At 46.9% G+C, this 27,172-nt stretch overlaps 1 protein-coding gene across 23 annotated transcripts in view; it reads right to left on the bottom strand.

Annotated features, from left to right (window-relative positions):
• The window catches only part of LOC101932594 (metastasis-associated protein MTA1), a 384,146-nt gene that overhangs the window by 198,658 nt on the left and 158,316 nt on the right, over positions 1–27,172 (bottom strand). For 16 of the 23 annotated variants that reach the window (XR_010590039.1, XR_010590040.1, XR_010590038.1 and 13 more), the window contains 3 exons: positions 24,423–24,465; positions 13,456–13,591; positions 6,942–7,168 (listed from right to left, as the gene is read on the bottom strand). Coding sequence is in view for 20 of the 23 variants with exons in the window: in XM_065555717.1 (XP_065411789.1) it covers positions 6,942–7,168; positions 13,456–13,591; positions 24,423–24,465 (406 nt within the window). In the remaining 3 variants the exon portion in view is untranslated. Of the gene's footprint in view, positions 1–686; positions 801–6,941; positions 7,169–13,455; positions 13,592–24,422; positions 24,466–27,172 lie in introns of all 23 variants that reach the window. The other 7 variants (XM_065555714.1, XM_065555716.1, XM_065555725.1 and 4 more) reach the window with 2 other exon arrangements.

Genomic DNA, 27,172 nt, shown 5'->3' with positions numbered 1-27,172 from the left:
TGCCATCACATCATCCTTCCTCAGTCAGTACAGGAAACAGATGCTGCACTGACAGCTAGATAGTAGAAAAATTAGGAAGAAGGCCCAGTCAATTCTTCTGCTGCCCTAAAGATCAAATGAAAATGGCTCAGCAGCTGGGATGGGAAAGATGCCAGTCATCTCCCTGCCCACTCTCAACAGTGGGAAATTATTGTCCACTGGCTGCATGCATTATGGAGAAATCCTCCTCTTCCTCTCAAGCATCAGGTAGAGGCCACAACCAGAGCAAACAAGATGGACCACTGGTTTGTTCCATAATCAACACCTATAACCCAGAAGAGTTTAGAACAGTGTTTCTCAACCTTTTCCCAACAGTGAACCCATGTTACAACATAAAACTTCTGGGACTCCACTCCCACCTAGCTACAAAGGAAAAAGAGGGTTGTTGTGCCCCCGAGACCTGTTTGTAACTCCCAGATTGAGAACCTAAGGTTTAGTGGCTGGCTGGCTCTATGCCATCTGTAGCTTTCCCCATGATGGCAGAATCCTCCTGCAGCCAAATCCATGAAGTTCAAGTCTGCTTTGTGTCACAGACTAGCACGTCCTGATCAAGCACTGAGATGGCTGTCTTACAGGCACTGGAGCCATAATTAGCAATAAAATGCTCCCCATTACTATCAGAAATGATGCGATAATTCAGCACTTACCCCGCAGCATATTCTGCTGATGTTTTGCTGTGCAAATCAATCTACTAATTCCTTCAATGCATTGACTCTTAGACTCAATCTCCTTGTCTTTTGTTTTCTTGGGCAAAAACATCACTAGAAGAAAACCAAACCAAGCATGCTTAATTTCTACCAGCCACAAGAAGTTATCCTGAAACAATTAGGGAAAAATACACTGAAGCCTAAATTTCCTCTTTGCCAGGAGTTTGGCTGGCCAGGTACTCCCCCTGCCCATGCTTATTAACATTTCCAGTTCACAGAATTACTTACCAAGCATCGCCACCTTACTGGGCCCTATTAATTGGGCATTATTAGAGCCCCAAAGCAATTCATATTGCCTCTGAAAGTCTTCATTGCTATAAACCTCCCCTTCATCCCCCTGGGGCAATTCCCCTGCTGGGAAAATATCCAGTCTATTAAGATAAAGCTCCACCCTTGTGCACTGCGAGCTTCAGTGGTTGGCTCAAATGATATAAAATCTACTATGCTCCCATGGAGATTCTTGCTTATTGCAAAAAGTTTCTAGAGCAGAAAGCCCCAGATGTTATCCTCACTTCCAGTTGAATGTGGCAACTAGTGCATATTCACTACATAAACACCAGGTCAACAGCTGCTCAAAGGGACACCTGAGATAAGGGAGCTCCTGCAAAGCAAGGAACTGGCCGGGGAGGGGAAAGGTTAGGAAGCCCTTCCGAAAAAGGTACCAAGGTCTCAGGATCCATCTGAATTAACAATCTGAAAGGGAGAAGGTGGCTCCAGGAGAATTGCTCCAAACTGGGGATGAACACCCTTGAATCCAGCCTGGGCAAACTCCATATAGGAGCTTATTAGGTGCCATCTTAGCACAGCCTCAGGTCCCCAGACAGAACATACCATGTCACAAGGCACTGAAAACTTGGACAGACCTTGTAGTTCATGTCTGATCTGGAGGATGGCACTTCCTGCACCACTGACACCCCAGTCTGAGTGATGTGGCATCTGCTCAGCATGAACTCTGGCCCAACACTGCAGAGTTCATTGCAAGAGTAGATCCCCTCGAGAGAAAAAGTTACCAGCTATTGAATAGCCAAAGCCATTTGCTGCAACACAGCCCATTTTCAAACCAAGTACTGATAGCACAATTCAACTAAGCGCTGGAGATTTGATGTGATCACAGTCCATTGCAATATGGCAGTTGCTATCTCCCCAGCTCTTGGAGAATTTTTTCAGGTCCATGCATGGGGCCAGTGGGGAGCTGTTGTAGAAGATTCCTGAAGGAAAAGGAATTCTAGAAGTGCCTCTCACTGGTAACAAGTTTCCCAGAAAGTGTAATTTCCTGGCTTTCCAGTATTTGCCCTCCTCCCCCCCCCCCCCCCCAAACACCTAAACTTCAAACATTGTTAGGCTCCCCACCAATCCTTCTCCTTTTTGAAATATTCCTGTGTTTACAGCCTTACAAGGAACGGGGGAAGACGGAGCTCCTAGGTTGGAAAGGTGGTTCTGGTCATACTTGGAGAACGGAGTTTAAACTTTAGGTGGGGCACATGTGAACTGGAGGCTTCCCAAGGATGATGGCAACTCTTTGAAACCTGCAGGTCTGATTAATCTGGGTTAGAGCTCATCTCTGCAGCCTGTACTCGGTCAGGGAGCTGAGATGATCAGAGTGATAAACACTGAGCCCTTCCTCCCCCCTTACACCGGTAGCTGAAGTAGATCCGTATGTATGGGAGCATACTGCCGTGGCTGACTGCATTCTTGAGGCTAACAGCCTTTTAATAGGCACCGATAGCCTTTTGTCAGTATCCCTTGCACATTGATCTTTGCTGTATGGTTTAGCTTGGAAGGATGGAGATGTGTGATCAATCCTCAGCTGAGTCAGTAGTTTCACTGGGCCATGTTCTTGTTCCCATTATTTCCAACATCCACATCCTCCCTGGTGCAATTGGAGTCCCTGATGCCTCTAGACCCCAATCCGCAGTAGCACTCTTGGCAGGGGACCATTGCAGCAGGCTCACATCAGGATTCCTGAAATAGGATCTCCTTGTCTAGTTTTTGCTGAAAGGCGAACATGTTTGAGTGTGACGGGTCCTAGTGATCCATCCTGAATCTAAGTCCCTCACACCTATGGAAGATCTCCAAGCAGCTGACTATCAACCTAACAGTCTGGGGAGACTGTGCACTGCCCAGTCTTTTGCTGTCTGTATGAATGACCAGGTCTCCTCCCACCTTTCTGAATCATGCCTCTACTCATACCTAAATAACTCTCCCAAGTGAGCTGGCAGGATCTTTAGGGAAACAAATGCATGCCCCCTGGCCTGGAGCTGTCCCACAAGGATCTCCATATTTTGTGAAGACTGGAAGCAAAGGAGAGCTTCGCTCCCTCACAAATGCAGCACAGGAATCTCTGGCAGGTGCTTTGGTCAGGTCTCTTGTTGCCCTGAATTTCCTGGGCAGCATTCCTGCTGCTATGGCGTGCTACGTCACCATGTGGAACACTGTGCGCTTTGTATGCTATGAGAGTATTTCTGGCCCAGTACTGCCCACAGACCCTCCGATTGCTTGTGGATGATTAAGATGGAATACTGTCCCTGAGAACTCTTCGGAGAAAGGATCTGCTGTCCCTCTACGTCAGAGACAGAGTGAATCTTGAGGTTACGTTGGTCAGTTCCAAGGGGTGTTGTATAAGGACAGTTTTCAGTACCCACTCATCTCGTAAGGTGTGTTCTCTCCTGGTGTGGAAGATGGTGGGCCTGCCACCAATTGCTTGTCTCTGTTCCTCCTTGGGCAATGTTGGTGTTGCCTGGAAGAGGGCAAGGAGGCGTTGACATCCTGTGATACTTTTTATCCTCTGCTGAAAGTGAGGTTTCCTCCAGTCAATCTGAGCCCCTTCTGGGGGACTGGTGAAGGGGGGATCCATGGTCAACTATGTGCGTTGTCCAAATTATTTTTGGAGCTGGAGAAAAGGTTGTGGGGCATCTTTTCCTCTGCAGTGCATAACTGCATTCCCAATTTTTTTTTTTTTAGGGAGCAGTGGGTCTCCGCTAAACCCAGAAGCTGCTGAGCCAGAGTCTCCAGACCACATACGTAGCCCCAGCTGTGCCTGAAAACAGATGAGCGGCCATTGCCCTCGTTGGGCTGTCTGATGGTGCCTGCTGATATGTCTGTAGTGAAAGACGTGGCAGGGACATTGAGTGATCAGAGACTGTTGATGACATTTGGAGGCCAATCATCTTGGTGCCCGTACCATAACAGATTGTCCTGGAGTGAGAGATAGAGGCCCATGAAGCCTGGGGTGCCAATAAGACAGTCCGAGGGCATCCTCTACTTTCAAGCTCTAGGGGAAAGAGACCCCTCCCTCTACCGCAGTCATGTCAGAAGTGAATCACCATGATGATCTGTGAGGTATGGCGAGTGGTTTACTCAACAGTGCCCCATATGGGGATGCTTCAGCCTGAATGATCTTTTCTGCAGCCACGTTCAGCGGCATGTCATACCCTTTAGGGAGTGGTGGGGGAAATCTCTCTCAGACACAGGTTGTGTCTCTTCCTCTCCGCCTGGAGTCCCAGGGCTGCAACTGCCCTCTGAGGCATAGGGGTAAATGCTCAGAGGGGGGGGCACACATCAGATTCCTCATGTTTTGACTCATCTTCCCCCTCCCCCCAAGGGCAAGTCAACAGCACACAGGGACCCACCTGGGAAGGAAGAAGGGATGTGCGCTTCCTTCTGACTTTTGGCTGGATTTGATTTCTGTCCTGTGTGGCTGTCTCCTGAGTAACCAGTGAAGAGATGGAAGAGGATGAGTCTCTTTGTTGTTTGAAACAGGACCCGCTCTCTGCAGGCTGCTGTGACCTGCTTGCCAACCCCCTCTGGGGTGGGAAGGGCTGCATGCTTTGGCATCTTGGCACCACGTTTCTTCAGGGAAGAGATGGTGCCTACCCAGAGTTCTCCCACTGCTACTCCCCTGAGGTACACCACCCAGCTGAGCACCCCTTAATCTACTCTTCATTTGGGTCGGTCCATCTCTGCTGCTGAGCCAATCTGCCATGGGGCTCTGTACCCACACTTGGGCAGGTTTCCTTCCAGTGGAGGGGTTGGCTGGCCTCCATCAGTACCTGCTTGTCTCCCCTTGCTGTTTAGAGTCTACCAAGGTGGTGATGCCTGATCTGATAGCGTGCCATCCTCAGCATGGGGGGACGTGTCTGGGAAGTCAGTCCTCAGTGCCACGAGTCCAGCCAGCCCATGCTGTCCCTGGCTTCCATTTGTGAATGGACACTCAGAACATAGCACTTGTTCAGGAATGGACCCACTCCTGGTTGTTCCTCTAGGGAAGCAGTGAACCTCTCACATTTGCTAAAAGAAGAACAGGAGTACTTGTGGCACCTTACTCTAAGGTGCCACAAGTACTCCTGTTCTTCTTTTTGCGGATACAGACTAACACGGCTGCTACTCTGAAACCTCACATTTGCTAGTGGATTCTCCAAGTTTTGTGTGAAGGTTGCACTGAGGCTATTCTGACTCACCCTGCTGAGACTGAGCATATTGCTCTCCTCCTCAGACTCATTCTCACAGGCACAGTCATGCTATGGTCCCTCCTTGTCCAAGGGGAAGTGATGGAAGAGCCCATGTCACCAGGGCTTCGGCACTCAGGTGGCCAGCTGCCTGCCAGAGCTCTCTGCTCTAGGAAGGAGGGAGCTGGGAGACCTGGCACCTCCATGGACCTTCCTGGTTGCTTGGTCCTTGTCTGAGTTGGGGATAGGTATGTTCTGCGTTGAACTGGGAAATGGGGGGAGGTAGGCAGAGGCCTTGTAACAGCTGGAAGGAACATGGGCTGGCTGGTAGCATTGTACTGGGAGACAGGGGAGTTGCAAAGGAAAAAAAGAAGAGAGGATCAGAAGACCCAAGAACTGTAGCAAGTTGTCTGTGCTGCTCCTCCCACCCAGAGGCAGCAGATTTTGGTGGTGGGTTTCCAGCAAACAGGTCCTTATGAGAGAAGATTGGACTGAAGCCTGCAGGTGTGAGAACACCCTCAATGGAGGGGGGCGAGGTGCTGTGACATACTCTCACTTGAATACTAGCAGCACAACTGCTGTACCCTCTTATCCAGCCCCACCCTTCTCTTCTCCACATTCTTCTCACACCTTCCCATTCTCACCCTCTCTCCACTAACCATACTGTGCCCTATGACCACCACTTCCCCATCCTCCTTCGCCGCCAACCCTTTCTCCCAACAAACGGATAGTAGAAATCCAAAGGCTTGTCTACATGAGGAAACAGCCCTGAATGACTATTCCGCACTAGCTCCTTGGGTGGATGCTCATATAGTACACCAAGAGTGCCTTTAACTTAATCCACTTCCAATTAATCCATCACTTTAAATTCACACCGTATCTTATTTCACAATAGATTCCCTGTGTAAACCAGCTGTAAGGGTACAGTCTCTGTTCTCACTGCTGTGAAATCGTCTAACAAGGGTACAGAATGATACTGAGTCCAACACAAGGGCTGGATAGTTGTATGACCATTAATACATCTGTACCTGCAATAATGAACAGAGCAATTCAATCTCGTGCTTCAGGCCTTCAACTGATGCCCAGCAATAATCACAATTGTATAGCTGGCTAGGTGCATGAGGGATATCTTCATCTTAAATGTCAAGTATTAGCCATCTTTAGACCACAGACAGATCCATTATGGCAAAATTTGTGCACCCATGCCTAGAAAAAGTTTTCTGCAAGTCTAAAGCTAATGGAGCAACAGTGCATGGAGTTCTTTAAGAAATGGCACTGCAGCAGAAAGGGCAAGATATTGTTTTAATGAATGCTTGGGTTTGAGAAGGAAAAACCAAAATAACCCCACCCCAAAAACCCAGCTAAAGTCCACCGGTGAGATTGCGTGGCTCATGATTTGTTGTGTGTTCAATTATTAGTGGCCTTGGCTTACCTCATGGTACAGCAACCAGCTTTTATTTCACGGGGCAAAGGCAGATCAGGAGACCTACCCAACATGGTGTGATTTGCTGGCACCAAACACAGCAACACGGGGAGTCACTCCCCATAACACAAAAATAAGGTCGCCTCTAGGGCCACAAGCCAGCAGGCCTAACGATGGCATTTCAGGGCTGGGGAGCAAGTTCTACTGTTAAGACATCATACAGTGAACCTGGGCAGACCTGGAAAGCCAGGACAAATACAACCGTCCACCTTTCACGTGTCAGCAATACCCAATAGAGCAGCAAGCCGAATCCCCTCCCACTCTTACCCTTTTTGTTCTTTTCCTTTGTCACAACTGTCATTGACATCGTTGGAGTGCTGGTGGTCTCCCCACTCGTGGGTAACCTGCTGACCTGGAGAGACCGGAAAGTGCATTTGAGTGTGTTTTTGGCAGTGGAAGTGTCCTTCTTCTCCGGGTCTCTCTTCTTCTCCATGGGCTGAGCTGCAATCCAGTAATCCACCTGCAGTCCCATCAGCTCAGCACCAAGGCTCTGGCTAAAAGATGGGAGGAAAGAATCATTTTCACATGCTGATTGACCGGATTTCCATCAAAAAGAATCAAGGGCCCAACATTTTCACAAGTGACTAGGGATGCTGGCTACCCAACCTGAGATTCCTTAAGATGGCCAGATTTTCAGGGGGCGCGTGCTCAGCTTCTTCGGCAAGTCAGACCCCTTGGACGTCTCTCAGAATGGGCACCTGAGAATGGTAAGCACCCAGAAACAACTAGCCACTTATCAAAGGGTAGATCAAGGAGGTTAGGATCTTCTCATGAAGGACAATTGTGAAAGAAGCTCCGTTACGTGGCTCATGAGCCAGGAATCATTGTTACTAATTACATTTAATCAGGCAACTTCTCATGAATTCTTTTTTTCCTTTGTTTTAATTGCAATCCTGAGAATAACTATCAGATTGTTCTTCAGATAGAACAGTCAGTTACTTTTTTGGGTGACTGCACTGTAAATCAGTCTGGCTAGAGTCACACCTGCTGTGTAGCTCACGAAGTCCAACCCATGGAAAAAGAATTGCCTGTCTTGGTAGTTCACTACCCCAACACAATCCTGAGCTTGACAATCGCTTTCCCTTATGGGCTACCAAAGTCAGACCTTGCCTGCCATCAGGACATGGTGCAAAACTCACTCCAGCTTGGTATTTTAGGCATACAGGGGGACTTAGTTAGGAAAGATAAGTCTGTTAATTGGTTGAGAAATAGCCAGTGGGTGGAGCAAATGAATAAAACATGGTCTAATGTGGTGGCCATATCAGGTGATCACAGGAAAGGCTATGCAGAATGCAGTGACCCTGTGGAGAAAACTGTCTCAACTTTTTCACCAGTGGATGGTTGTTCTGTGGCTTGGCTCTCCAGAGCGGACACATGTGCGGGCCCTTTCTGCTGACATCAGGCAGGCAGCGAAGAACATATCAGGAGCAAGAGATTTGGCACCAATCGTGTCTCCTTTCAGACACTTTGCGCCTTTAGGCTTCCCAGCCAATGGCTGCCAAAACCTGTCAGATAAATCTGCTTAGCCTATGCTACACGAGTCACTTCACCCATTTCCTCAGCCCCAGGGGCTATCTGGGAGGAGGTTCTCGCGGGGAGCAAAGCACATATACCCAGTTGGCAGTGGAAGAAAGTTTGTGGCTTGGCTCCCTAGTGCTGAAAATGGCCCAGGGAGGGAGCAGGAAACTTGTAGGCTGAGGTGGCAGGAGCAGTGGGGCTGGTTGGGGAGAGGAAGGAAGGAGTACTCCCCACTGAGGTGACACCTTGGAAAATGGCCTTTAGGCTGGGGCACACTCTGCAAACTCATCAGACCCCAATGCAGACAGATCCAGCCGATAGTGCTTGGTGAAAATGTGGGCCTAGATGGCTGCTCTGCAGACCTAGCTACAGAGGCGTCTCCCCACTCTGCCCATGGACCTCCTGGAATAGGCTCTAAGGTGGGTTGAGCAGGCTGGCTAAGGCAGAGGCCAGCCAGAAGCAGGAACAGATTCAGTGTGAAAAGACGGCCAAAGAGGACCATCATGGAGCAACAGGATTTTCTCAGCCTCCGCACCAAGTAGATGGCAGCCCTTGCTGAGGTATCTGAGGGACAGAAAGGTTAGTCAGGCTGTCTGCAGACACAAGACATGGATGCCAAGTCTGTTCCCAGGATGACCATTGTCACTGGGCGGACTCTCACCACCAACCCAGGAGGCTGGCATCAGCTGTCAGATGATGCTGAGATAGCTCCTTTCAGAGTACAGTACTTCCAACTTCCACCTTGGTGGTGGGAGGGAAGGAGATTCATCATGAAGTCCTTTCTGGTTCCCTCAGGAGAGGAAAGGGCCCAAGAGATATTGGGCTCAGGGATCCAGCCAAGATACCAAGCTCCCTATCAGATGCATGTAGCAGCAGATTAAAAATACGACTTCTCTTTAAACTCCCTGGTGGTCGCTTCTAGTTCAAGATCCTCTATGGAGAGTCAGACTAGCCCTATAGCAGTGCCTGACTTCTCTCACTGTATAGGCCCTCAGCTGGCTTATCCAAAGAAAGCGACTGCACGGCAAGCCAGGGTGAGAGTGTACAGTGCATCAGCCTGTCATGCAGTAACCTCCCATGTGGACATGGCTACAACGTACTGAGTGTCCCAGGGTGCAGGTAGGTTCACACCCTGGCGCAGTAACTCGTTGTGCCGACAAGCACTACTATCTTCCCCTCTCCAAGGAGTATCCTAAAACTAGAAGTCTCAGTCTAATTCAGCATGAGACTCATGGGGACCATAGTACCTTGCCAGGATCTGGCTCCCTAGGCTCAGCCCCCAGCAGTGTTTAGGGCAAGGTGCAGTTATAGCTGGAGTAGCACATTGCAGGTGCAGCATTAAAAGAGTGGACCAGGGTGGTCTTGTCTTAGGGGCCTCACTTACACATGAGTAACCTGCATTCTCCTCCTTCATGGACCCTGAGGTTGGGGCATACCAGAGGTGAGAGAAACACTCCTTGCGTAGCAGACACAAGGCTTCCAAAGAGGAAGGGGAACGAGGGGCAGGGCCTCAGGCACTAGTCACACAGGGAGAATTGTCTTTGGTGGTGAGACAAAGAAGGACTGAGGAAGAGGGGGCCTCTTTGGAAGCTGCTTGGGAGGAGAGAAGGGAGAGGAGCATCTGGGAATACAGGCGATGGCCCCAGCACGAGGAGGCAGGGGTCCTGAGAGAGCTCTCTGCCATCTCTCGTGGGATCAGGCCTAGAGCAGATTCTAGAGAGACAGTGCTAAAGTGAGGTGACTCAGAATTCAGGTCTGGAATGGAGGGAGCCCTGCAGAGGACCTCCTCCACTTCCTTCCCCACAGAGGGGTATGAGAGCTCACTTCATCTGTGCTGACAGCCACAGGAGCTGTGGCTGAGACAAGAGATGGCGCCTCAGCACGAGGCTCTTGCCATCTTCTCCTGGGAGAGGAAGAAGGGGCTGGGGAACACAGAGACAAAGGCCAAAGCTTTCAAGTTTGGAAGCATCAAGGAAGCCAAGTGGAGATTTAGATAGTGAATGACACTGGCCTAACTTTCAGAAATGCTGAGCCCTGAAAAATTCCACTGGAGTCAATGGGAGCCGAGGGGACCAGCTCCTCTGCATGATGGGCCTGAATACAGCTCAAGATGCCTAGCAAGGCCTCCCCCTTATGAAAATATTGGTGCCATCTCCTCCGGTCCTGACTGGTCCTTCACCAACTGCCTGCCACCAGAGGAAACGCCCACTGTCTCCACTGGCGAGCGAAGAAACAGAAAGCAACACAAACATGGCCTTCTAAAGAGACACCTCCATAGTTAATGTGCACCTGGCAAAAATGAAACGGGAGAGACAAGCTTCTGAAGCAGGGAGCCCTGCACTCAAGCCAATATCATTCTACCGGGGGAGGCACAGATAGGCTATTGCACTGAAATGATCCCAGCGCTGGGGAAGACACCTCTTGAATCTGAAGTCATATTCAAACCACACGCCTACACCCCATCCCTACTACCTTCCCATAACTCACACTGAACCCCAAACCTGAGCAAGCCATCAACAGATGCTTCTCCTCCTCCCTGCTTTTCTGCCTGTTCATCTCCTGGCAGCCTCCTCCTTCACTTGCCATGCTACAGCTCAGAGCTTACAAGTCAAACAGCCTGGATGAGGAGGTGGACTTGTCCTACTGCTTGCTTCCCCTCCCAAGCAATGTCAGTGAAGGGAGGTAAATGATAAATCCCATGGACTTTCAATGAGATTTGCGCTCCTGTGTCATTTTGGCACTTTTGAAGATGATGTTTAGTTGGTAACTTTTAATGCACTTAACACCATTGTGCATAAGCAGCAGAACACACACACACACAAAATAAGCTTTTAGGGCTAAATTCTGCCCATAGTCACTGAGACTCCCCATAATCAGTAGCAGAAGCACCACATCTGCCCTTAGCATTTTCATTAGCTGTCAAATCATTTTTGTGGTTCAATTTGTTAATTGTTTTAAAAATATGGACATGCAGTATTCCAGCACTGGTCTCACCATTGCCGTATACAGAGGTAAAATGACCTCACTACTGCTATTCACTATGCCTCTTTATACATCCAAGGATTGGATTAGCCATTTTTGCTACAGCGTCACATGAGGTCATGTGAAGTTGCTCATCCACCATGACCCCCTAGATCTTTTTCAGGGTCACTGCTTTCCAGGATGCCGTCCTCCCTACAGTTATGGCCTCTATTCCTTGTACCTCGATGTAGAACTTTGCATTTGGCTGTTTTAAAATAACTTTTTGTTTGAGGGGCCAGTTTACAGAGCAATCCCAATTGCTCTGTATCACTGCCCCGTTCTCTGCTATTCCGCCAATCTTTGTGCTATCTGCAAGGTTTATCAGCTGTGATTTTATATTTACTTCCAGGTCACTGATTAAAATATACCTCTACCTCGATATAATGCTGTCCTCGGGAGTCAAAAAATCTTACCACGTTATAGGTGAAACCGTGTTATATCGAACTTGCTTTGATCCACTGGAGTGTGCAGGGCCCCCCCGGAGCACTGCTTTACCATGTTATATCCGAATTCGTGTTATATCGGGGTAGAGGTGTACTGAATAGTGTTGGGCCTGCTACCGATCCCAGGGGAACACCACTAGAAACAGCCTCATTTGATGAAGATTCTCATTTACATCTGTCAGCCAGTTCCCAATCCCTTTAACATGTGCTCTATTGATATTGTATAGTGCTATTTCGTTAATTGGAATGTCATGTAGTACTAACTCAAATGCCTTACCAAAGTCCAAGTATATTAAATCTTTGCAGTTATTTGTATCAACCAGCCCTATACTCTCAAAGAACGAAATCAGGTTTGTCTGACAAGACCTTTTTTCCATAAAGCCACATTGACTAGGATTAATTACATTCCTGTCCTCTAATTCTTTATCAATTGATTCGCACATCAACTTTTCTATTATTTTGCCTGGGACTAATGTCAGCCTAATCAACCTATAGTTATCTGGGTCATCTCGTTTGCCCGTTTTGAATATTGACAACATTAGCACTCTTCCAGACTTGTGGAATTTCCCTGGCATCCCAAAATCCTATGGTTCTGAGTTATTGATAACTCAAATTTGTGTTGTTCTTCTCTCAACTTTTTCCATATCTTTAGTACTGAAGTAGGCAGAACTGACTGATGCCACAGCTGCATCACAGCTGTACTGAGTGGGTCTATTACATCCCAGCTCAGGATGAGATCTGTGTATCCAGCCCAAAATTACATTGGCTTTTTGCTGCCCTATTGCACTACAAAGCTCATTTAATTTAGTCTCCATTAACGTGCCCCAGGTCCTTCTGCATTTACTGCCGCCCAATTTCCTCTCTCCCACAGAGTATTCTGGATTATTTGGCTCCTAGTTTTGTTAGCTGCCATTTTTCAAACCAAGTTTAATCTCCTCATGTTTCTAATCTCCCTTTGTCCCTCTTATTTATTTGACTGGTCTTCACAGCTCCTCCCAGATTTAGTGTCATCTGCAAATTTCATTAACATGCTCCTTACTCCTTCCTTCTAGACCATTGTTATTTCTTCGTATTGTGCAGCACCTCAAGGACCCAATCAGAAAGAGGCTTGACTGTGCAAGGTGCTGTACGAATACAGGGAGCGTCTCCATCCAGGACATTAATAAGGCCAGACCCTAACATGGATCCCAGGGGTGTCCTGTTATCCTTTGTGATGGCCCTTGCTCCGGTAGTTACGATCACATGGATTATTCTTGAATTAAGATTGAAGTTATCAAATGCTTTACTAAAATCCAAAGGCAGTAGACCAGGAGGCTTGGAGAAATACCTGCTTTCTACACGTTCTCCAAGACATGAAGTATTAGGTCTCCAGGCCAACTGGAGACCTCCAAGACAAGACTCCCATTTGAGGACACTAACAGAACCTGAGGTAAAGCTGCAGACGAGTATCCTCAGAGAGTGCTGCAGATGAATGTATGCAGGCAAGCACTCTGCCAAACGGCTTGATCCCCTCCCAGCCAAATGCAGCAAACAAAATCCAGCCTTACCCTCATGAAGCCCCAATGACCCTCCCATCAGTTCCTGATCCCTCCCAGTATCCACGAGTTAATTCCTCTGAAGTGAAACAGGGTTAATCTCCACAAGGCCTAGGCTAAAAGAATTTAAAGGGATGACAGAGGACTGGGGAGATGGGAGTTGCATGTGGGGGAAGGAGGGCTGCAGTGTTCCTTACAAAGAGATTTCATTTCTACTGTATTTTGGGTAATACACGGAGAGAAAAGAGGCGGAAGGTGCTTTACCTGGAGGAAGAGAAGCTGCCCGTGACAGACGGCGAGGAAGGTGGGGTGGGGGAAGCTTCCTTCACAGCAGGAGACACAGAAGGCGGGGTAGAGGAAAGGACACTGGAACTAGAGGGAGCTGCGTCATCGGAATCACCTTAAAGAGAATGAGTCAAACTGTTTGTCTGTGTTTGTCATCTGGGTTCTCCTGCTGGCGAACACCGCGCAGTGCAGTGTCTCTCTTGGCAGAGCCCAGTCTTGTGCTTAGGCTATGGTCTCTTCCTCCCTCTGTTTCACGGCACCCCCAGGGCCACTCATCTAACTTGTTTCCCCATCTGTCAAATGAAGTTACTGTTCCATTTACTGATCTCACTGGTGGTTTGGGAAGCAGAGTCATTTAGGGCCAGATTGTTCCCCCAACTCATTACAGGAAACACACTGTATGCAGATCTCAACTCCACTGGAGAAGGGAGATGGCCAGCCACCTCCACAGCCCTCCTAGAGCTCTCTGCAGGAGCTGGGATTCTTGTGTAGTAAGGGGGTCAGGCCAGGACAAGAGGGGAAGGTTGGAGGAACATGCATCGTTCCCTCAACCCTGGCAGGGAATCCACACAAAGGTAACATACTTGTTGGAGCCCCTCTCAGTTGGGAACTTCTCTTAAAAGGGGGCAGGAGGCAGTGAAAACGCACAGGAGGGTTATATGGATGGTCCTTTACCACTAGGACAAGGTGGTGTCCACACGGTTTGGGAGCCAACCCCTTGCTTTAATCTACAGCGTGTGCATGAGTGGGGGGCAAATCACCCTCTCCTAACGGAGGAATTAGGAGGAAACTCCACCAGGGAAGCCCTGTGGAGTCCCCACCCCATCTTCACGTTTGTAAAGAGCTTTGAGACTCTTCGACAGAAGGCTCCACCATGTACAGCAAGAGCAATGTGGTGTTACAACATGTAGCCTGTTCCCAAAGCTCTCTAAGGAATTAGCACAACAGCTGAGGGAGAGAGAAATTAAGAGGCATGGAGATGAGATGCTTTCATATGAGGCCTCAGATGTGAGGCGTCTGGAGGTAGAGATGTGGGAATGCTGTTCCAGATGGGAAGAGATGCAGAGGAGAAGGCTCTTATACCCAGAGAACAATGGATACCAGCACACCTTGGAAGGCTATGTAGTAGACAAAAACATCAGGGACTGTGGAGTATAAGAAGTTGTCGTGCCCCGTATCTGAAGGACAGATTTAGGGCACTTGAGTTTTATTCCCACTTCTGCCTCTGACTTGGTGTGTGATCCTGGGTAAGTCACCTAATTGCTGGGCCTTTGCACCCCATCTTTCAGGCTGCTCTAATACTTACCTACATCCAAAGGCACTGGCAGACTTAAATATGCAAAGTGGTGGCAGAGCCATGGCAACAGGCATTATATATAAAAAAGCAAATCATGATCAGGGATCTAGGCAACACCCAATTGAGTTGGTGGAGCTTGTGAGGCCTTACATTCCATTTAATGTATGCAGCGTTGTCATAGCCATGCTGGTCCCCGGGTATTAGAGAGACAAGGTGGGGGAGGGAATGTCTTTTATTGGATTCAGAGTGGTAGCCGTGTTAATCTGTATCAGCAAAAAGAACGAGGAGTACTTTGCTAGTCTCTAAGGTGCCACAAGTACTCCTTGTTCTTTTATTGGACCAATTTCTGTGGGTGAAAGAGAAGCTTTGGAGCCACACAGAGCTCTTCTTCAGGTCTGGGAAACATATTTCCAGCCTCACAACTAAATGCAAGGTGAAACGGATTGTTTAGAATAGATAGCACATATTCCAAGGGACCATTCAAGGTGGAGTGGCCTGTTAACACCTCTGCAGTCATAGGACAAAAAAAGGGTGGGGGGGATGTTAGTGTCCAGTGTCTCTGTTCAGTCCATGATTTTTAGGTTCTGTCTATACTAGCACTTTTGTCTGTCAGAGGTTTGAAGCCCCTGCTGCCCCCAACTGACATAAGTTGCACCAACAAAAGCGCTGGTGTGGACAGCGCTTCGTTGGCAGGAAACACTGTCCAGGTGATAAAGCTACCGCCCCATGAACCTTACAATGGTGCAGCTGTAGCAGCACAGCTGTGCCATTGTAAGGTGCGCAGTGTAGCCAGCCATAGTGTCTGTGTAGCGGAGTTATGAATTTAAGCTCCCAGGCTCATCTTTTGAAAGTATTGTGCAGGTTTCCTTTGAGGATGAGGACTGAGAGGTCAGACAGAGTGATCACTCTGTGAGACGTGTTCACCCACCGGTGATGATATTTTTGTCTTTTATCATTTTCCTGTGCAAATTCATTTGACAGCGCAGTAATTGTCTGGTTTCACCCACAGTTACTGGGGTATTCAGTGCAGTGGATGAGGAACACCACCAACCCCACCTCTTTTTGTCCTATGACAAGGTCATTCCACCTTGACTGGTCCCTTACAATATACGCTAACTGCCTATGCTAAACAATCTGTTACACCTTGTATTTAGCTGTGACACCTTTCCCAGACCTGAGGGTGTGGCTCAAAAGCTTGCTGTCTCTCACCACCAGAAGTTGGTGCAATACAAGATATTATCACACTCCATTTAATGGCATTTCTCCGGATGCAACGCAGTAACTTTTAAATGCCACATCTGATCAATTCCAAAATTTCAAGGCATGTTCTAAGCATCAGTGGGCAGAAGCCTAGTGATTTTGGTGAAAATCAGAAAGCCAAAAGGGGAGAAATGGCACATGGTGCCCATGGTATCTGGTTAGCAAAGCTAGCAGCTTAAGCACAAAACCCTTTATTTCCAACCAGCCCACCCTCCCAAGAGTTTAAAAATACTTACCTTCTGAAAGAGAAAAGGAGAAAGAATAAGAATGGGGGGAGGTGCAGACAGAGCCTCAGGCATGGGGGAAAGGGAGACACAGAACCCCTGGTGGTGGTGGTGGTGGGAGAGTGGGGGATCCTGGTGTGTGCATAGGGGTCAACCCCTGACATGTGTGCATGTGGGAAATGGAAGACAGAGATGGCCTGGCATGAGGGAAGGCATGGGAGGGCTGCAGGGAGTCTCTGAAACAGAGGGGGATGGGAAGGTGGCACCCAGGGAGTTTGTGGAGGGTGGGAATGGAGGGATACAGGAGCCCTGGGGTGTGCTATAAGCTTGGCCTACAGAACCAACAAAGCATGCAGAGCTCTAATTAAGGTTGCAAGACAGTTCCCATGTTAACATGCGCCGAATTTGCCAGACATACACGTTTCAGGATAAAATCTCTCAGGCTTGGGCCCTGCCTACATAGAAGTTGCATCAGTTTAGCATAAAGCACTTTAGAAAACAGATTTAGTTAAGCCGGTTCAAACCCCTGGCTGGACATGTTATTAGGCCATGTCTACATTAGCGAGCTTACACTGGCACAGCTGTATCAATGCTGCTGCGCCACTGTAAGATTGCTGCTCATGTAGCCGCTCTATGCTGGCAGGAGAGAGCTCTCCCATTGACATCAGAAAACCATCTCAAGGAGCGGGCAGTAGCAGCTCTCCTGCCGACATAGTGTTGTGCACACTACCACGTATGCCAGCAAAACTTATGTTACTCAGGGGTGTGTATTTTCATACCCCGAGTGACATAACTTTTGCTGGCATACGTGGTAGTGTAGATATGGCTTCGTTTAAAACTGGTTCTCTCTGTATATTTGTCAGTATGAGCCAGGTTTAACAATCAGTATAACATATCTACAATGCTGCTGGTTTAAAACCATCCCATTAATAAAACCCACCCTCCCCACAGGTTTAAAGTTTGAATATAATTCTTCAAGCAGTCTGAGTCATGGGTGAGGGGTAAAACAGTCCTTCCCAGCATGACAAACCTTATCCTGCCTTTTTTGAACAGGGTTATTTATATTACAACTGACTATGGTAGGAAAGCTGGCATCAACTTTCACTGCTTTGCATGGTTTGGGCAAAAAATGTTAAGGGAACGAAAAATCGCTCCATGTGCTCTATGGTCAATTACTAAGGCTGTGTCTGTGCTAGGGATGTGCATAAGCACAAGCCCCAATTCAAGGGCTGGCTGCAGACAGCAGAAATCCCTACAGTAAAGATGGCCTAAGATATTCAGCAGAGCCTACTGAAATCCCGGTATAGTCTCTTTGCCAAGCCTAACACTCAAGGGTGAAGGCTCCAGGACACTTCGCAAATGAGAAGCTAATTGTTTCACTGGCAACCCCTCCCAAAACTCACCCAAAAAGCTTTAATGTCAGAGACAAGAAAATTCCGGCTGTGGAAATCACGGCAGATCCTGGCTGCAATGTTGCCTGGTCATTTTGTTAAGAACATTTTAGAGCTGAGTGTGTTTTCCTGCTATGAAGAAACATGCAATGCAAACTGATGTGCTTCTGGAACCACCACTGAAAAGCTGTCTCCAGCTGACCCCTTTCCCAAGTACCTGTCTGGGGCTGGAACTTTGAAGCCCAAGTAAGGGCTGGTCTCTACACAAACATGCACCAAACTCATTTCTATTTCATACCTGCTATTTCAGAAGAAGTCTGTGGGCAAGTCTACACTACAAAATTAAGTTGACCTAAATTACGTTGACATAGAGCCACTGCAGCATTGAATCGGTTTTACATGTCCACACTATACTCCTTGTGTCAGCAGTGTGCACCCTAACCAGGAGATTTAACTGCCAGTGTGAGGCACTGTGGAATGGTTGCTGAAAGGCAGCAACAGGCGATGTAAGTAACGCAGTCTCTGTGCTGACACTGTGTCAACTTCAGTATGGGTACGTCTTCACTACCCGCCGTATCGGCGGGTAGCAATTGATTTATCCGGGATCGATATATCGTGTCTCGTTAAGACGCGATATATCGATCCCCGAACGCGCTCACCGTCGACTCTGGAACTCCACCAGAGCGAGCGGCGGTAGCGCAGTCGACGGGGGAGCCTCGGCCGTCGATCCCGCGCCGTGTGGACCCCAGGTAATTCGATCCAAGATACTTCGACTTGAAGTTGCGTATCTTGGATCGATCCCCCCCCCCCCCCCAGTGTAGACTTAAGTGCTATGTCTCTTGCAGAAGTGGAATTATTCAGTTGGTGAAGTGGGAGAGTTATATTGGTGGAAGCTATGTTTTAGTGTAGATGCTTACAGAGTTAGGTCGATGTAGGCAGCCTTACATTGACCTAACTCTGTCATGTAGACCAGGCCTGTATGGCTGCTCATTTAGGATTAAGAACGTTCTGTTTTAATGGACATTGTTAATTCCAAGTAAACTCACTACATTGGTGTATATTTGTGTGTAGCCCAGCCCCACAACAACGTTAAGGTGAACTCTAAAAGCAGCATCTGTGCTCCCCACTAATACATTTGCCTGGAGCTAATTGGGAACTCTTAACTGATGCAATTTGAAAAATGCATTGCCTCCCAGGGGACTGCTCCATACTGCCACCCCTCTCCCTCCTTCAGAGGCCCAGGACATGGCTGATGCAGCCAAATCAGTGCAGCTTCTCTAGACATTAACATGTCAGTGCTAGAGTCGAGTATCTCATGGCTTTTCAGGGCTACAGACTGGAGTTTGTTTGTGCCCCTCCAACAAGGCCCGACTCACGTCCAGCTCTACAGAGGGCCCAAAGAGTCTAGTAACACTAGAACAGGGGTTCTCAAACTGGGGATCGGGACCACTCAGGGGGTCGCGAGGTTATTACATGGGGGGTTTCGAGCTGTCAACCTCCACCCTAAACCCTGCTTTGCCTCCAGAATTTATAATGGCGTTAAATATATTAAAAAGTGTTTTTAATTTATAAGGGGGGGGTCACCCTCAGAGGCTTGCTATGTGAAAGGGGTCACCAGTAAAAAAGTTTGAGAGCCACTGCACTAGAACTATCATTTTTCATTTGTTCTGACAGATCAGCTTTAGTCTTTCCTGCCCTATGAGCCCTGCGCAGTTAGACTCGGGGGCCAAGATATTTTCCTCCTGAGAAAGTATGATGCAGGCACCCATTGGTGCCAACTGGCAGAGGGTCCGGGGGTGCACAGGGATCCCCAGGGTTAGGTATCTGCATAATAGTTCACTGAAGGGTGGCATGTGAGATCTCTACTGAGAGCCAGCAGCCCACTAGTTGCCATAATCATTGTGAAATGTGTGTATGGATAAGGGTAAAGGAGCTATGTATCTATACTGAAAATTATGCTCTTAAGGTCTTGGAGTTGAGGCAGGTTACCAGGAGGTGCCAGACCTTGGAGATAATTCCTTTCATGCAGGCAAAACAGGCCTCTCCCCCCATCTGGCCATTTGTGTACTGTGTATTTATGCCACACATTGTAGGCCTATTTGAACCAGGCGCCAAGTCAGAGATTGCAAAACCTAGAGGAAGGAACAAACAGCAGGAGGATGTCCTATTGACAAAACACAGACATTGGATTGGTCTGGTATATCTTGAAGCGCAAAAGGGACACACTAAATAGTTCACAGAGGAGGCAAACTGACAAACATGCTTGTCTCGGGAAAGGGGGATCACAGCCATGCCTGGCTATAAAGCGCTGCAAGGATTTGGGGTGAGCAATACTCTGCAAGACACAAGAGTCTCTTGTTCATTAACTCTAGGCTCTAGAAGGTACGTTATGATTTTATTGTATATGTAACCCTTCTACTTGCATCTCCATCCTTTGTTAAATAAACGTATACTTGCTTTCACTATAACCCTGTCTAAGTGCTGTGTGTGAAGCGGGTGTGTGTGTGTATGTGTGAATGGAGGTGGAACTGATAAACAGGGGTGCGCTGTTCCTTTGAGACAGAGAATCTGTGAATGCTGCAAGTGTCCAATGGAGCAGGGGTTGGACACTCCAGGTAGATGCTCAGAGGACGCAGGAGTGTGCCAATTGCTAACCTGAAGAGTGACAGTGGGCCAGAGGGCAGGGCTGGTGCTGCCCAGGGTCAGTGGAGTTGGGGAGCTGATCACTGGCAGGCACAGACACTGCTTCTCACACTAAAGCCACATGGTAGCGAGGTGCCTTACAGCCCTGGGTACCCAAGGAAGCATCACAAAGTCCTGTGGGAATGGCCAGAGGAAGTCTGAGGATCCTCTTGTAGGCCTCCTCCCAAAGTGTCGCAATGGGGATGGTTTGTCCTCTGCAGAAGAAACCAAGCCTGGCAGAGCTAAGGGGATATACGAGAGGACAAAGCCATCCACCTTAAGATTGTGGGCCTCTGTGGAACTCCAGCACCCAGCGCCATGGGCACAGGGAGCTGGAGAGAATAAATATAGGCTGGTGTTGTATTATTTTTGACTAATATTCACATCTTCTCCCCACCTGTTCCCCTCACTCCACCTGCCTTAGCCCTCCTGAACTCACTCCCTTAGGCCTTGCAGAGAAGCCTCCAGAGGGATGGGGTGGGACAGGATAGTGCCAGGTACATGGCAGAGTCCTGTGGTGTAGGAAGGAGACCCACATATGTAGGGTTCCCTCCATGCACAGGTCTAGGGCCAGTCCAGACCATGGTAACAAGGCATGTGGCTTTACTGGTGGAGGGATACAAGAAACAGTCCCAGTAATTTAGCAGGATTGCAACTGCTTTGGAGGACAGGGTCATAATTCAAAATGATCTGGACAAATTGGAGAAATGGTCTGAGGTAAACAGGATGAAGTTTAACAAAGACAAATCCAAAGTGCTCCACTTAGGAAGGAAAAATCAGTTTCACGCATACAGGATGGAAAGAGACTGTCTAGGAAGGAGTACGGCAGAAAGGGATCTAGGGGTTATAGTAGACCACAAGCTATATGAGTCAACAGTGTGATGCTGTTGCAAAAAAGCAAACATGATTCTGGGATGCATTAACAGGTGCGTTGTGAGCAAGACACGAGAAGTCATTCTTCTGCTCTACTTTGCGCTGTTTAGGCCTCAACTGGAGTATTGTGTCCAATTCTGGGTACCGAATTTCAAGAAAGATGTGGAGAAATTGGAGAGGATCCAGAGAAGAGCAACAAGAACGATTAAAGGTCTTGAGAACATGACCTATGAAGGAAGGCTGAAAGAATTGGGTTTGTTTAGTTTGAAAAAGAGAAGACTGAGAGGAGACAGGATAGCAATTTTCAGGTATCTAAAAGGGTGTCATAAGGAGAAGGGAGAAAACTTTTTCACCTTAGCCTCCAAGCATAGAACAAGAAGCAATGGGCTTAAACTGCAGCAAGGGAGGTTTAGGTTGGACATTAGGAAAAAGTTCCTAACTGTCAGGGTGGTTAAACATTGGAATAAACTGCCTAGGGAGGTTGTGGAATCTCCATCTCTGGAGATACTTAAGAGTAGGTTAGATAAATGTCTATCAGGGATGGTCTAGACAGTATTTGGTCCTGCCATGAGGGCAGGGGACTGGACTCTATGACCTCTCGAGGTCCCTTCCAGTCCTAGAATCTATGAATAAGCAGACTAAAACTTTCCTAAGGTAACAGTGTGTGTCAGGGCAGCGATGTACAGATGATATTGGTAGTTGTTGTAATGTGACCATCCCAAGCTCATACATGAAGAGCCCAACATGCCACCATATACCTAGGAAGCTGACGGCACCACCTATATTAAGGTTAGCCAACATTTACCATTATCAGTCTGTTTTCAGTTGCTTGTAACTTTGCCAAACTAATTGCTAGGGCTGAAACTTTCCATGCCAGGTGTCCGTTTTGTTGTTGTTGTTGTTTTTTGTTTTGTTTGGTGTGGGGGGGAGAGGGAGGGAGGGGAGAGGAAATTTTCAGACAAAATGGCTCAACGGTTTCAGAGAATAAGGTTAGGAACAAATGTATGTTTCCTCACGATAGGAAGTTCTGGCAACTTTCTCTGAAGAGCTCTAGTATCCCCATGCTTTGGAAAAGGGACTTAAAAATTAGTAGGGGTTGGCTTTTGTATCAGGGAGGTGTCATTTGCTTTTCCCATGAAAATCTGCCCAAATTTGACCAAGTTAGAACCCTTTGAAAATTTCAGTTTGCTCAAAGAAATCTTTGATTTTTCACAGCTAAATTCCCTGAACATTCCATCTGCACTGAGCATGCTCCAGCTCAAAGGTGAGCAGGACTATCCCTGGAGCTGCAGCTCTGAACTGTGCCAGGTCTGGGCACCTGAACTGAGAGCAGATGACCACTTGCTGAGCCCAGGCAGCATGGAGGAGGAAGCTGCCTGATTTGAGTGCAGAGGGGACCTGGAGTAGATTGGGACAAGGAGCCTGGGGAGGAGGAGATTGCCAAGGTGACAAAGGAGACTGGGAGCCAGAGAGGGAAACTAGATGGGGGTTGGGCATTGGGAGCAAGACCAAGATAACAAGACGACCATGGGGAGACTGGGACTAAGAACCAGTGGGCAGGAGAAAGGAGGAGAAGCAGGAGGAGGAGACAGATCTGACGAGGAGCCAGTGTACTGGGAGAGAAGTGATACAGCGGGGCAAAGACTTGAACAAGAAGCTGGAGTGGAGGGGACTGAGATTGGACAAGTACCCCCAAGGAGGGAGACTGGTACTGAGCAGTGCTCACATACTATTTTTTCCACAAAACCCCGACTTCATTCAGTGCACAGGATGGGCCTGCTCTGGGCATGAATCAGGGCTGTGTAGTGAAGGAGGCTGTTGTCTGTAGCGCCTCTGCTCCATTTGTTACAGAATTTGGAAGGAGTGTACTGAATGAGGAAGGGGGTTGTAGGAAGAGAAAGGACAGTCTCATGATTAAGGCACTCAAATACTGCCCTAGAGAACTGGATTCTATCCCTGCCACAGAGTACTATATAATGCTGCACAAGTCACTTAAACCAGTCTTTCCATAGGTGATCACTAATTGGGTGTTCCTCATTTTCTGGGGCCCAACTTGAAACCATGAGGTCTGATTTGCAGAAGCGCTGAGCACTCACAGCTGCAGATGAAGTCAATGGGAGATGTGCATACAACATATAAAGTGCTATATAATGGCAAGTACTCTGAAAAATCCTGCGCATTTCAAATTGGGCAGCTAAAATTAGTGGATACTTCAGATGTTAATCTCTGTGCCTCGATTCTCCATCTGTAAATGGGGACAATACCCCCTCACCTCACAGGGGTGTCATGAAGATTAATTTATGTTCGTGAAGCACTCAGATACTACTGGTGATGAGCACCATAGAAAAGCCAACTTGAAAATGAGTAATTCTGTCTTCAGTGCAGGGTTTGAATAGTGTGCAATACATAAAGTCTGAGGCCTCATGTTGAACACCCAGGAGTAAAACATTGAATAGCTGTCCATCCTGTGCACTGAATAAGGCAGATCCTGTGGGAAAAAATAGTATGTGATCATGTAATTGAAGACTATCAATGCAGACCCACAAGGGGCTGAATTAAGGTTGCATGGACATCCCTAATTCCGTTGGAGTGCTTGCTTTTGTAACCTTAATAGTGTTCTTTTTATATAGTTCTTGTGTGAGAGACAATTTTAGCCAATATCCTCCACTCCCATTTCTGCTGGAGGACTGCAATGAGATGGTGACAGCAAAACAGGCTGCTAGAATCTGAGCTACAGTCCTCCAAGTGCATAAGTGATGTACAGATTTAATCAGGAAACAAACTCTGAACCTTATTACTATGTATGTCAAATGAACCCATGCACTGAATTCAAGTTTACACCGATGTTGCACTTTTTTTTTTTTTAGTGGTTGTCTACATAGAAATTTTTCCAGTTATACCAGCATAAACACCCCATGTGAACACACTTACTCTGGGATAAGAGTGGATTTTTTCTGCCAAACTTAAACTGCTTCCAAAGTGACAAACTAAACCAGAAAAAATAGTATACCAGAATAGTACATCCACATGGGGAGTTTAGCACTTTAAATTCACACCCTACCTTATACCGGTATAACTTTTTTCCCTGTCAACAAGCCCTAACATGCTTGCTAACTCCGATCTTGCGCCACTAAACCCATGCATTCAGGCATTCTCATATTACAGCTCCAATCTGGAATGCTACCGACAGCAATGAAAAGCAAGCAAAGGTTCTATTACCTGATGTTGCTGAGGACTGTTCCACTATTCCAACCTTTACCACCTGGAATGGAAAACACAATTGAGTTTATATGTATTGGTTGGCTCCATCACTTGAAAAACTGTGAGCGAGAGGCTCAGACTCACAAATTCCTTTCCCATCACTCTGGTGATGCAAAAGGGCCAGAAAGATGGTGCAAATAGGCAGTGGAGTACTCTACTGGGGATAGAAATCCCCGACTGGCATACAACCAGCTATACTAACTTAACAACAGTCCCGTCTCCCTGTAAAGGCGGCATGGAACCTAGGGATACTTATCAGCCAGTGTAACTTGAATCAACCCTGAGACTGCTCAGACTTATACCACAGACCATACCGGTCCCCTGCTGCTCCTAGAAACAGGAATGGGAGCAGAAAGATAACAGATAATCATTTTTGGCTACACCACTTCAACTACCATCGAAATGCAGCCACATCTGGGGTGTAACACAGTTTCTGTTTAACAGTTTACCCCAACACTATGAGATAGCCAGGAAGAAAACAGTATCTAAATGATAATTTTCTAGCACCAGAATTAATGCAACCAACACCAGTTAATTCTACACTAGACCTCTCATTCTGATGGATAAAGATGAATTGATCACTGAACTAAGAATCAGTGGTTACCTAAGTGCAAGTGAACATGATCTGATTCGCAATTCCACAATCATTTAAGATGGCTTCACTGATGAAAGAATCCTAGTTTAGCAGGGAAGTGAAAGCAGCAATACAAAATAAAGACAAAGTATAACAAATGGGGAAAAGGAAAAGTTAACAGCAATAAATATAAATCAGAAGTTATGAAATGCAATACAAGATAAAGAAAGCTAAACATGTCAATGAAAAAAATCTATGACTAGTAGGTTAAGGACAATATGTTTTTTAAATTTATCAGGAATTTATCACTAGGTGAGATGATAAAACTGTCTGATACAGATAAGGCAGAAGAAGCATTCAATAACTATTCCTGCTCTGTATTTGGAAAGAAGCCAGGTGATGTATTCATATACAGTGATGAAACACTTTCCAAACAAACATTAATTAAGGAGGCTGTTAAACAGCATCTTCTAAAGCTAAAAATGTTTAAAAATCAGCAGGACAATATAACTTGCATCCAACAGTTATAAAAGATTTGGCCAAGGAACAAAATGAACACTCAATGCTCATTTTAAATAAACTTGGAACTTTAGGGAAGTTCCAGAGGAAGGAAGGTAGTGTCGTGCCAATATTTATAATGGGTAAATGGGGTCATCTGGGTAACTATAGGCCAATTAGCTTGACATCAATGCTGGGAATCAATAATAGAACGGTTAAATAAGGCAATCAGTAAAGAATTAAAGATGGTAGCAGAATTAAATGCCAGTTAAGTTTTATGAAAAACAGGCCTTTTCAAACAAACTTGGAATTGTTTCTTGATTAAGCTAATTTGATTTGAGAGAGTTGTGTTGACATAACGTTCTTGCACATCTGTATCTTAGTAGCACATAACATTGATTTAAAAAATCATAGAAAAATCAAGACAGCACTGCAACACTGTGGCTAAGGGGGCTAAGATGATGCTTGGATGTATAAGCAGGGGAACATAGGTGATGTGTAATTACCTCTGTATATAACATTGGCAAAACCATTACTAGAATATTATATCCAGTGCTGTTGTCTGACTTCAAAAAGGATATCGACAAACTAAAAAGAGTTCAGAGAAGAGCCACAAGAAGGATGTTGAAGCCTGGAAACCTGCTGTACAGTGAAAAATTAAACCAGTTCAATCTATTTAGCTTAACAAAAAGAAGATTAAGAGATGACTTGAACATGGTCGAAGTACATAAATAGTACAGGACTCAAAGAGCTGGTCTACCCCAGAAAGTTATTTTGACCTAGTTATGTCACTTGGGGGTATGAAAAATTCACACTCCTGAGACACGTAGTTATGCTGATCTATCCCCCAGTGTAGACAGCGCTAGGTCACAGAAGAATTCTTCTATCACCCTAGCAACCCCCTCTCGTAAAATGGATTACCTACACCGACAGGAGAATCTGTCCTGTTGGCGTAGGTGGGGTCTCCACTGAAGCGCTGCAGTTGTGCCACTGCATTTCAAGTGGAGACCAGCCCTCATAGGGGTGGATTTACCACAGGAAGGGAAGCACCCTTTCCGTCACTACGGCTGTGATGCTGTAGTGTTTCTGGCGCAGACATACCCTAAGATAGCAAAGGGATAAAACGACCCACTTGCTGAAAGTGGAAACTTCATAAATTCATACTGGGAAAAAGCCACAAGTTTTTGTAGGTAAGGGTGGCAATCCCTGCAGCCACTTACCAGAGAATGGCATGGATTCTCCATCAATTCAGGGCTTTCAAATCCACATTGGATTTCTTTCTAAAAATATGTTCTCTGGTTCACCTGCAAGTTATTGAGCTTGAGGCAGGAACTGCAAGGGGAAATTCTGTGGCCCATGATCATAATGGTTCCTTGTGGGTTTAATCTATGAAATTGGAGGGGGAAATCAGGACAGCAGGATGTAGTTACCTAAATTTGAGTGTGACCAGGGCCCTGAGGCTAAAGAGTGTGCCAAGGGCTCATAAATAACAAGTTAGTGTGTTTCAACTTGGCAGTTTTATGAATGCAAAATAGAAAGTTTTCATCTTTTTTCAAGAGAGAGAATGTTCTTCACCCATATATAAAATAGAGAAGCAATGCTCATTTAAAATCAGTCAATGTGAGAACTGCTGAAC

The sequence above is a fragment of the Chrysemys picta genome, chromosome 8 (genome assembly GCF_011386835.1).
Source record: "Chrysemys picta bellii isolate R12L10 chromosome 8, ASM1138683v2, whole genome shotgun sequence".
NCBI classification, from domain to species: Eukaryota; Metazoa; Chordata; order Testudines; family Emydidae; genus Chrysemys; species Chrysemys picta.
Note: the sequence above shows the minus strand (reverse complement) of the source record. Positions and strands in the feature narration are given on the sequence as shown.